Source organism: Panthera tigris, chromosome C1 (genome assembly GCF_018350195.1).
Source record: "Panthera tigris isolate Pti1 chromosome C1, P.tigris_Pti1_mat1.1, whole genome shotgun sequence".
NCBI classification, from domain to species: Eukaryota; Metazoa; Chordata; class Mammalia; order Carnivora; family Felidae; genus Panthera; species Panthera tigris.
Window position 1 is genome coordinate 101514779 of NC_056667.1, and position 11311 is coordinate 101526089.

The window sequence follows — 11311 nt, forward strand, 5'->3', positions numbered from 1 at the left end:
TGACCAGACTATAGGGTACGACCCCATCATTTCGCCGGAAGTCTCGGCCTCCTTTGGTGTTCAGCAGCTGCCCCTGGAGGAGATCTGGCCTCTCTGTGATTTTATCACTGTGCACACACCTCTCCTGCCCTCCACCACGGGTACGTGTGTCCCTGCTGATGGGTTGGCCTCAGAAGCCACAGACCGGATCAGGGTGGGCCCTCCGTCTGGCCCTTCTGCAGATGCTGGTGACCAGGTCCCTCGGGCATGGCGTACGGTGATGCTTTGTTAGCCGGCCCTGCATCACACGGAGCAGGGGTGAGCTAGCTGAAAATGCACGGTATGAACTGGGTCAACATGTCCGACCAGTGATCCCACAGTGTTTTCCTGGGGCCACTGCTGGCCTTTCTGGTTCTGGGGCCTGCTCAATGCACGAATACCTCAGGCAGTACTAGGATGTTTCTAAACTGAGTTAGGCCTAAGTCTGGAACAGAGACTTTTGCTCCAGAGCGTCCGAGAAGGGAGAGGTGAGACCAGAGAGGCTGTCGCCCTGCTGGAAGGAGGCCAGCGGGGAAGGAGCTGGTGTGGGCAAGGGGGGCCTGGTACTGGTGCCCGGATGCCAAGCACCGGCGCTGCAGTAAATCTCCTCCCTCCTCGCAGGTTTGCTGAATGACAGCACCTTTGCCCAGTGCAAGAAGGGGGTGCGTGTGGTGAACTGCGCTCGGGGAGGGATCGTGGACGAGGGTGCCCTGCTCCGGGCCCTGCAGTCGGGTCAGTGTGCTGGCGCTGCACTGGACGTGTTTACGGAGGTGAGTGCCTGGCAGAGGACAGGAGCGGTGAGCGGAGCGGCCCCGGGCAGAGAGCCCGGCAGGCACAGAGGCCTTTGGCTTAGGGTCTCTAGCACCTGTGGTAAACGGGACAAATCGTGTTGCCATAGATCACACCCTTGTGATCTGAGGAGCCCTTGCAGAGCTTACTACAGAGACAGCCATGTTGTTTTTTGCAACACTCAGATGTTAAATAGGACCCAATTCCTGGTCGCAGGCGCCCTCCACTGCTGCCATGCGGATAACTTCTGGGGAGACGGCGCCACAAATGAGTTCTGAGGTTGAGGACCTGGGGCAGAGAGAGGTCACTTGGGGCAGGGTGTAATGTATTGGTGCAGGTCTCTGATGAAATGAATCCCATTGCCAAGAAGACGTTCCACCCAGTGTCTGTTGGCTTATCCTCTCTTCAGGGAAGGAAACGAAGCCCGAGAATAATGGCTGGAAGTGTCCCCCTGGTCCTGAGCATGGGCTGCTCTTTCTGTCTCTCCACGGGAGAGCTGGAATGATGGATAGGGCATTTCCACTCGGATGCTGTTGGCCTCTCTCAAAAGCCCTGCCACCAGCATCAGAGATCCGGGAGAAAGAGCAGGGATTTGGGATTAGGCAGCTGGGGGTTGCTGGTTACTTGCGGTGGGGCCTCGGCGGGTCCCCAGCCCTCTCTGAGCCCTGGAGCACTCACTGTGTCTTCCCTGCCCAGGGACACAGTGCCTTGGGTTGGTACTCCCGGTCATCTTAACCAGACGGTAAGCTTCTCGAAGGCAGACTCACGCCTGGCCATCCCCCAGCCCAGCACCTTCCTCTTGCTGTCTTTGGCCTCCTCATGGCACTTGCTAATATGTGGACAGCACTCACAGGCCCAAGCGGCCAGACAAGAAACCTGAGTGATGTTCCCAAAGGCAGTGCGTTGTGCTCAGTGAGCCGAAGGGTGGGAGGGACACTGGAGGGTGGGCAGAGGGGCTCGGGTGGACCGCCTGTTGTGGTGACAGCCAAGATGTGACACCTGTGCAGAGAGCCTACTGTGTGAAGAGCTGACAGCCCGTGCTGCATGGATTCAGGGGAAAAACCAGTAACAGCAACACTGGCTGACAGCCTCCTGAGTTACTGGCACATAATCTGCACAGCAGTGTTACCGGATGGCTGGTATTAGCCTATTTTATAGATGATGAAACCAAGGCTCAGAGAAGTAGGTGGAGATTTACCCGAAGGCGCACAAACGGTGGAGCTGAGATGCAAATCCCATCCATCCTTCTGTCCACTCTGCCGTGGTGGGACATTAATGAGGAAGCCGGGCCTGGAGACCAGCGACCTGGCAAGACTGAAGTAGAAGGCGTCGTCACCCCTGCCCTTCTCTCCGTTTTCCCTGGGCAGCCAACCAAGAGGTGTCTCTTTCTGGGTAGGAGCCACCGAGGGACCGCGCCTTGGTGGACCACGAGAGCGTCATCAGCTGCCCCCACCTGGGTGCCAGCACCAAGGAGGCCCAGAGCCGCTGCGGGGAGGAGATTGCCATCCAGTTTGTGGACATGGTGAAGGGGAAGTCCCTGGCGGGGGTGGTAAGTATGGCCAAGTGGGGCTGGAGCCCAAGGTTCAGGGGGAGGAACAGGAGTGGGGCATCTGGTTTTGGGGAGTGGTGATAGCTCCTGTGAGCGGTAGTGTGCCGATCTGATTCTGCTCTGGGAGCAGAAGACAAGGAGTCCCCTGAGCCAGGCCTGTGGGTGGGGTGGCAGGAGCCGCCCTGTCCCAGCCTTGGTAGCTACAGCCGGGCCTGGGGAAGCCGGCTCGGCACTGCTATATTGTAGCCTTGCTGCTGAGATTGCTGCTCTTCCCAGGGTCTGGGCTCCGGAGAAACGCTCCTTTGTTCTCCACAAGCCTCGGGAATGAAGGAGTGTGGCCTGGGTGATGCTGGATGATGCTGGATGCCGTGGGGAGTGGCAGCTGGGGGACCGGCCGGTGGAGAAGCTTGTCAGAGTCCTCTCTCACCTCCGAGGCCTGAGTGCTCCTTGTCCCATGTCCACCTTAGAACCCTGGGCGGGGCGAGTCCCCAGTCCCAGAATGAACCCCCCCCAAGCCCCCTCTCTTTCCCCAAATCATGGCCTGGTATCCCTACTTCCTCTCTTAGCTCATACTCAGCCCTTCCTGGCACATTTTGCCTCCAAGCTTAACTTACTTAACTTACTTCCGGTCCCGTCTCAATCATTCAGTCTTTGGATGTCCCTTAAGCTCCAGTGGGTACCAGAATCTGTCCTAACCCTCTGGGGACACCGATGACTAAGGAAAGCATAGCTCTCTTTCAGGGGGGCTTGCCACCCCTTCACAAAGACTTGCTTGACCTTTCCAGTACAGTTTCAACCCATTGGCAATGGACCATATTCTCCCTTGTTAAGATCTCATGAGTTTGTATCTTTAAGTTCTGAATCACTACTCCAGAAGGGAGCCAAGGCTGGTCCCCGACCTTCCTGGCTGAGCCTCAGCCTGGGGATTTTCACAGCCGAGGACGGAACCATAGCAGGAGAGACACAGGATGCTTTGTTCAGCCCGCCAGCCCTGGTTTGATAGCCCAGCTTTCCGGGCCACCCTCCCATCTACACCCTGAGGGAGTAAGGGAGCCAGCTGCTCCCCTGAAGGACCGACCCCATCCCCCGCCCCCAGGGCCAGCCTGGTGGTCAGCAACCACACTTGGCCAGCCCATCTGTGTGCCTCTCCCCTATGTATTCTGCGTCACTTGGCTCCCCAGAGTGGGGGGCACTTTCTCCCTTTGCACATCTAGTTTCTGAGCAGGTCCCCCCAGGTGATGCGCTGGGACCTGGGCTGAGGCCTGGGCAGTGGCCAGTATCCACCAACTGGGGCTGGGCTTTTCCCTTTGTAGCCCTTTGCCAGGCATGCGTCTGCCCACCTGTCACAGCTCTTGGGAGTTCCCATGGTGTCATTAGGTCATGGTGGCATTCCAGGCCTTTTCATGCTGGGGGCTCCTTACCACCAGCTCCATCAAATGGAACCACAAGCTATTCCCATCTTATATCAGAGGTAAACTCTTTTGGTCAAAGTAAACTTGGGCAAAAAAATTTTTTTAATTATTTTTAATGTTTATTTATTTTTGAGAGAGACAGAGCGCAAGGCTGGAAGGGACCGAAAGAGAAAAAGACACAGAATCCGAACCAGGCTCCAGGCTCTGAGCTGTCAGCACAGAGCCCGATGTGGGGCTCAAACCCACGAACTGTGAGATCGTGACCTGAGCCGAAGTCTGAGGCTTAACCAAATGAATCACCCGGGTGCCCCTAGACTTGGGAAAATTTAAGTCTCACGCAAAGCGGCTGGTTGTCCTGCGGTAGGCTTTTGGAAAGAAAGACATTTGTGTCACATGGGAAATCTCTCCCCGTGTGTCCACTTCAGTTTCGTTCTGTCCTAACCTTAGACACAGACTAACAGTAGGGTCAGGCGCCTGACTCTTGGAGCCCTCCTGCTTGTTCTGTGACCCTGCAAGGAGCACCCCCGGGTTGGGTTCCGCAGGGGCTGCCCAGAGGACACTTTCCTCCACGTCCTGCAAGCTCAGCCCAGCCCGCTGGCGGGTGGCACTTCCACTCTGCTCCTGGCCACTGGGCCTGCCTCGTCCCACCTCCTGGTTCACTGCTGCTCTTTTCTGTGTCCCCTTGGAGAGGAGCAGGGGAACCCTGCCACAGGAGCCCTCGAGCCAGGATGCCACCCGCGCAGAAGGGTCTGGTGGGAAGCTCTGCCCCCTGGCTATTTCCAACATCAGCAGCCTGTTTGATTTGGATCGAACCCCAGGTTTCAAATTAAATCCTTCAATTCTTTGGTTCTTTTTACACGTTGAGTCACCGAAGTGGCCAATGCTTAATTTCAGAGCCAGACCATCTTTTTTCTTTTTTCTTTTCTTTTCTTCTTTTAAGTTTATTTATTTATTTTGAGAGAGAGTGCACATGCAGGGAAAGGACAGAGAGAGAGGGAGAGAGAGCATCCCAAGTAAGCTCTGTGTTGTCAGCACAAAGCCCTACACAGGGCTCAAACTCACAAACCATGAGATCAGGACCTGAGCTGAAATTAAGAGTCAAATGCTTATCCAACTGAGCCACCCAGGTGCCTCACCCTTTTTTCTGGGTAGAGTTTATTTACAGAGCCAGACCATCTTGAGCCACAAAATGGAATCAAAATTCTGACCCAGGACAAGCTGGCTTTGTTATCAAGTTCCTGGTTGGGGATCCAGACCTGCCCTAGACTTCTACCTTTAAAAAAAATTTTTTTTAACATTTATTTGTTTTTGAGAGAGAGAGAGAGACAGAGCACAGCAGGGGAGGGGCAGAGAGAGAGGGAGACAGAGAATCTGAAGCAGGCTCCAGGCTCTGAGCTGTCAGCACAGAGCCAGGCATGGGGCTTGAACTCATGAACCACGAGATCATGACCTGAGCCGAAGTCAGATGCTTAACCGCCTGAGCCACCCAGGTGCCCCTAGACTTCTACCTTTAGAAGGACACGTGGCTTTTGCCCCCTTTAGCTGCCCAGGTTGCCTTGTGGTGGGCCAACGTTTGAAAGGTGATAGGATCATCAAGAGTATGTGAATTCAACTTCACAAATTGTGATATTTGGTCAAAGTGATTAATCACCATGTACACACACACTCACTGTTTTTTAATTGAGGTATAAAGTAAACAGGAAGGCATCCTGGAATGACCTACCACTCTAGGTCCAAGTGATCTGTGACTTGCCATACAGCTTACATCAAAGACCCACCTTCCTACTGTGCCGTCCGGACCCTTCCCCAGCACAGGAAAGACCAGTCTCCCACGGGGTGGGGGGGTGAGGCTGGCACTGTTCAGGGAGGGAGACATTCCATTATCCCCCTTCTGGAGATTTGGAATGGTCTTAGCCTTTTGTGCGCTTTTCTGGCTTTACAGCAATCCCCAGCAAGTTATTGTCTTGTTGGTGGCTGATGGAAGTTGCCTTCCCTCCCAGCCCCTCAGGCACACGAAGCAAGGATGGGTCTGTGCCTTTTGCTGTCTACGTGGAGCTGTGGTTGGTAGCCGAGATGGGCAGACGTTTGCCCCTCCTTTTCCTGACCTTAGCTCTGCTCCCCTTTCTGTGCAGGTGAACGCCCAGGCCCTTACCAGTGCCTTCTCTCCACACACCAAGCCTTGGATTGGTCTGGCAGAAGCTCTGGGGGCACTGATGCGAGCCTGGGCTGGATCCCCCAAAGGGACCATCCAGGTGGTAACACAGGGTGAGCTGGGGACACTGCAGAGGCAGGGGAAGAGGGTTGTGTATGCAGCAGTTCAGCGACAGTGAGGGACTGGGAAGCAACTTGACCTGGTCTTGTGACCCCATGTCCCATGTTATGTCCGCATATGGCTCACTTGCTACCCAGTGGGGACAGAGGGGAGGGGCGCAGAAAAATCACTGGGAAATACATGTGATTTTCACAAGTCACGTTTATATAGTATTTTTAAGATGTAGGTGTTCTGGGTGCCAGAGAAACCTCCACAAGAGACAGAGCTTCACATGAGAGGCCACAGGATTGGTGGAGGGAGTCCCAGATTAAGCGACAGGACCTTTGATTCTGGGTTTGGCCATGTCGCTTACCTGCTGTGTGACTTTCCTTTCTCTGAGCCTTGGGTTCTTGAAAAGTGAGAGTTGGGGTGGGCGTGCTAGACGAGGCGGTGGGACAGTTCGGGCTCTGTGACATAGTAAGGTGGGTCCTCGGGCAAGCCGATGGTCCTGGGGAGCAGATGATCAGCTGGGGAGTGGGAATGAGGACAGTACTTGAGGTCTGCCCTCAGGCTCCACCCACTTTTGCAGTGGGTCCAGCCTGTGCGGATATGGTGAGAGATGGGGGAGGAGTCTAGCTCTCCAAACCCTGCCGAGGCTTGCCCCCCACTATGGCCTGCTATGCATCTGCTCACTTGGGGAGAGCTCAGGGGTGGTTAGACCCTGAGCATTGCCAGTAATAGGCAAGGTCAGAGCCAGGGGATCCCCGGAGGAAACAATGCAGAGAACTGGGTGGCAGTTACTGGCTCTCTGCCCTCCAGAGGGAAGCAGAACTGCCCTGGGCAGGGTGGGGGGTGGGGGGGACAGGGCAGCGAGGAGGCCGCGACCCAAAGCTAGGCGCCAGTGGTCTCCGGCCCGCGGCTCCTGTGTCGTTCACCAAACGGTGATCTTACGATAACTTCTCCGTCCCCAGGAACCTCCCTGAAGAATGCTGGGAACTGCCTGAGCCCCGCGGTCATTGTCGGCCTCCTCAAAGACACTTCCAATCAGGCGGATGTGAACTTGGTGAACGCCAAGCTGCTGGTGAAAGAGGCTGGCCTCAATGTGTGTGCCCCTCGCCCCCCCTTTCCTTTCCCTCTGGGCCCTGCCCTTCTCTCCCTACCTTTCCAGAATATGCTTACAGCCCCGCTCATTGAGTGGGAGCCCCGAGTATAGGCCCCGTCGTTGACACTGACCGTCTGTGATAGGCAGCCATCGTTTCTCTGTCCGCCTGCCTCTGGAGTGTTGCTGAGTGAACCCAGCACTCCTGATAGTGCTTTGTGTATAAGTGCCCCATGAGAATGGGAGGCCAGAGCAGCACCCCTATTTTACAGCTGAGGAAGATGAGGGGCCAGGCTGCATCTGGCCGGAGGCTGGGAGGTAGACCAGCAGTCTCTGACTCCTCTTACCATAGCACTCAGTTTCTTTCTTTCTTTCTTTTTTCTTTTTTTTTTTTTTTTTTTAACACTTGTTTATTTTCAAGAGACAGAGTGTGAGTGGGGGAGGGGCAGAGAGAGAGGGAGACACAGAATTCCAAGCAGGCTCCAGGCTGCAAGCTGTCAGCACAGAGCCTGATGCGGGGCTCAAACCCACCAACTGTGAGATCATGACATGGGCCAAAGTCAGACGCTTAACCGACTGAGCCACCCAGGCATCCCCATAGCACCCAGTTTCTTGATTAGCTTGCAAATTCTGGAAGCTTCCTACACGGCCCTCGTGCCTCCCCTTTGGTGTCTTCCCCTCTGCTTCCCTTTTTAGAGCACAGTCTGCATTTCTCAGCCAGCGGGACCTCCCATGTGTCCCCTCTTCTGCTCCTCCTCCACTAGGCCAGGGACTCTGTGCAGGAAGTGGTGGGCAGGGCGGGCCGCCCCCATTCTCCTCCTTCCCAGCTCCCAGCCTTTGCCCGTACCTGGCAGATCTCTCCTTGCCCTCCCTTGACGGAGGCCATTGACTGTCCCAGGAAGCTAATGCTCAGGGACACCTGACTGGGCCCATTGGCCCTCTCCTCCGGCCCTGAATCGCTGAGCGTGTTGACCGGCCTGGCGCGCTACAGATCAGCAGTGAGGTGGACACAGAGGGGGTTGCAATGCAGCCGGCAGGCATAACGGAGCCCCCTTGCCTTCTCCCCGCAGGTGACCACCTCCCACAACCCTGCTGGGCCAGGGGAGCAGTGCTGTGGGGAAAGCCTGTTGACCGTGGCCCTGGCAGGTGCCCCCTACCAGACTGTGGGCTTGGTCCAGGGCACCACACCAGTGCTGCAGGCGCTCAACGGAGCTGTCTTCAGGCCAGAGGTGCCTCTCCGCAGGGGTCTGCCCCTGCTCATCTTCCGGGCTCAGCCGGCTAATCCTGCGATGCTGCCCACCATGATTGGTGAGGAGGGGTTCGTAGGGCTGGCCTGTGCCCTTGAAGCAGGGGCGAGTGTGTGTGTGGCACAGGACTGGGGCGGGGTGGGGGGGGCGGTGGTCTCCCCTGGCATTGGGCTCCATGGACCTTTGCCTGCTGTAGCCCCTCTCTGCCCCTCAGGGCATTTCTGGATCTGCAGCACACAGTGGGGGTGGGGGTGGGGGGGTCTGTCCTGCCAGTTCCCAGAACATTTGGGAAGTGGATACAGAGTTCAGAGAGAAAGTGCCTTATCTCAGGTCACAGAGCCGTGGGCCAGCGGTAGGACCCCAGAGCCCCTACTGACTGGCCTGCTCACCATATTAAGCACACAGCGTGGACGTGCCTGGAGAGCTGGGTCCCAGGCCTCTGGGCCCAGGAACTCTGAACCTTTGAGTGTGGCTCTCCTGCCTGCGGGCCAGACGGCAACCAAGCCTGTGTAGACATCCGCTCCGGCAGTCGTGAGCGTCTTGGACCTGCCCCAGGCCTCTGGCACCGGGACACTGGGAGTTTTGGAGCCCTTCCAGGTTTGGCTGAGTGCATCCACAGACCTCAAAGGGCCTAATTTCACCATCCTTGCCAGCTGACCAGAGGCACTTTCCCCTGCTTTTCTCCTTTGCTGTTGGTCCAGATAAAACCGACAACAAGCAAGTCAGGAGAAGGCTCGAAATCTGTGCCTGGATCTTCCCTTCTCTGCCTTGCCTGATGGTCAGGGTGTTCCTAAAGAGTCTCTGGATAGCGAGGGAAGCTGGGCAGGTGCCCTGGTGAACTGTCCCTTAGCTCTTTGATTCTGAGACTATCACCCCCCATTGCAACTTTGATCACAGGAATCCAGGACTTCCAATCCTGCTCCCTGCCTCTTGCTTCTTCCCCCATGCCCCGTGCCAACCAGGAGTTTGTCTGTCTATTTCCCAGGCCTTCTGGCAGAGGCAGGAGTGCAGCTGCTGTCTTACCACACCTCAATGGTGTCAAATGGGGAGACCTGGCACGTCATGGGCCTCTCCTCTCTGCTGCCCAGCCTGGATGCGTGGAAGCAACATGTGACTGAGGCTTTCCAGTTCCAGTTCTGAGCCCTGAGGGCTTTTCTGAAGAAAACCTGCCCACCGTGACCAACAGAGAGAGGAGATCCACATCTCTCAGGCCGACATGCTTACTCTGCAGACCTCAGCTGACCTCTGTAGAGCAGTGAGAACCACCCAATAAAAAGCCTACCCCAGATCTCCAATGCGCTGCTGTTATTACCCTGAAGAGCCACCAGAGGGCACCCGCAGGCAGCCGTGGGCAAGGTTTGGCTGCAGGAGGGTAGTGGGTGTGGCGGGAGAGTGGGGTGAGCAAAGTGCATGCCTGGGTATGTGCTCAGAAGAGGGATCCCTCTCTTGTCCGTCTCTCAGGTTATTCAAGCACATTTTTTTGCAGGTAGAAAACTCGGTATTTCAGAATCCTGTGGTATTTCAGATCCCTTCCATCTGGGAGTATACATGCACATGAAAAAACAGAATTCCTCAAACGGGCACATTATGCACCAGGTACCAGGCTAGGTGATTTGCCTAGGAGGAAGCTTAAAACCCAGACCGTTCCCAAAGAAGTCACCATTCAGTGGGAGGGACAGCACACAGAGGCCACTGGGTGTGCTGAGGTGTGTATGAATTCACGTTGAGTCCAGAAGAGGCATGATTTGAGCTGAGGGTGATATCCCTGAGGTGTTCGGAAGGTTTCATAAAGGGAAAAAAGTAAGTTAAGGTATGAGGCATGAGAATACTTGCGATTTCACAAAGCCAGCTCAGAACGGGTTGGACAGTGTATTACTTGACTTTAAAAAAGAAAAAAAAAAGATGGTTTTCACGAAACATGACAGAATGGCACTCTCTGACCCTAAGGGCTTTACCTTTTGATGGTTCCCCCCCTTTAGGAGGAGATGACCTATACCTACCTTGGGCCCAATAGCATCTGTTTTTGAGGCTCCCATCTGGACTGAGAAGGCCTGGCCCAGGGCTGCTGGTGGGCATTTGCAGGAGCGACCCCCCACTATGGCGTCTTGAGTGCTGTGATTGAGTGAAAGTCCCAGGGGAACCACCGGGGATGGTGGCTGTGCTGTGTCTGCAGTGCTCCGAGAAAGGGGTGGGCCTTCAAGGAATGTCTAATTCTCCTAAACCTTTGTTTTCTCATCAGGAGGAGGGATGGGTGCCTCAGAACCCCAGCGAGGATTAAAGCGATTAACATGGGGTTTCTGGGAAGTGCACTTGGTAAATACCAGTTTCTTCATCCCTTTCTTTGAGAGTAGACGGCAGGTCTCCCTCAGTCTCTTTCACGGAATCCCATGCACCAACGAGACCTTCCCTTGAGGCCACCGATCCTAGAAAAACAGGCTGAAACTGATCAAGTTCCAAAGTGCGTTGAAATTCGAACTCAACATTCAGTCTCGGTGTTTTTCTTCAGAACTCTCTGGACACACCGTACCTGGTGCTCAAAGGTGGTCAGAACAACTTCTGGGAACTCTAACTACTGGAGCATCTCTAAGTGGCTTTCTAGCCTTGGTGGCATGAAAAGGCATGGGACAATTTCCTTGCATCGTCTTGTCCCACGACCATCCACATAACTCCCAGATCCATAAAAGCAAGACTTGCAAACCCAGCTGGTGCCACACAGAGGATGCTGTTTATTCCTCGGTGTCCCTCTGTGGTTTGTGGCATCTCTGTACACCTCACTTTGGAGAGCAATGTCATTCTTGTGTATCTTGGCCTGGAAGGAGAGGCGTGCCTTCAGCTCTCTGATGGAAGCAGTGGGCCGGCCAGTCTTCACGGCTGTGTTGATGCGTCATGTGATGCATTCCTGCTCGAGGCACCTGTAACATGGCTCGCTGCCCTTACCTAGTGATC

At 55.3% G+C, this 11311-nt stretch overlaps 1 protein-coding gene across 1 annotated transcript in view; it reads left to right on the top strand.

The window, feature by feature from the left end:
• The window catches only part of PHGDH (phosphoglycerate dehydrogenase), a 31980-nt gene extending 22327 nt beyond the window's left edge, over positions 1-9653 (top strand). Inside the window, exons 6-12 of the mRNA XM_007075687.3 lie at positions 8-140; positions 640-788; positions 2204-2356; positions 5901-6033; positions 6991-7121; positions 8189-8426; positions 9351-9653. Coding sequence (XP_007075749.1) covers positions 8-140; positions 640-788; positions 2204-2356; positions 5901-6033; positions 6991-7121; positions 8189-8426; positions 9351-9505 — 1092 coding nt within the window. The 3' untranslated portion in view covers positions 9506-9653. The remainder of the gene's footprint in view (positions 1-7; positions 141-639; positions 789-2203; positions 2357-5900; positions 6034-6990; positions 7122-8188; positions 8427-9350) is intronic.
• Positions 9654-11311: the final 1658 nt, after the last annotated feature.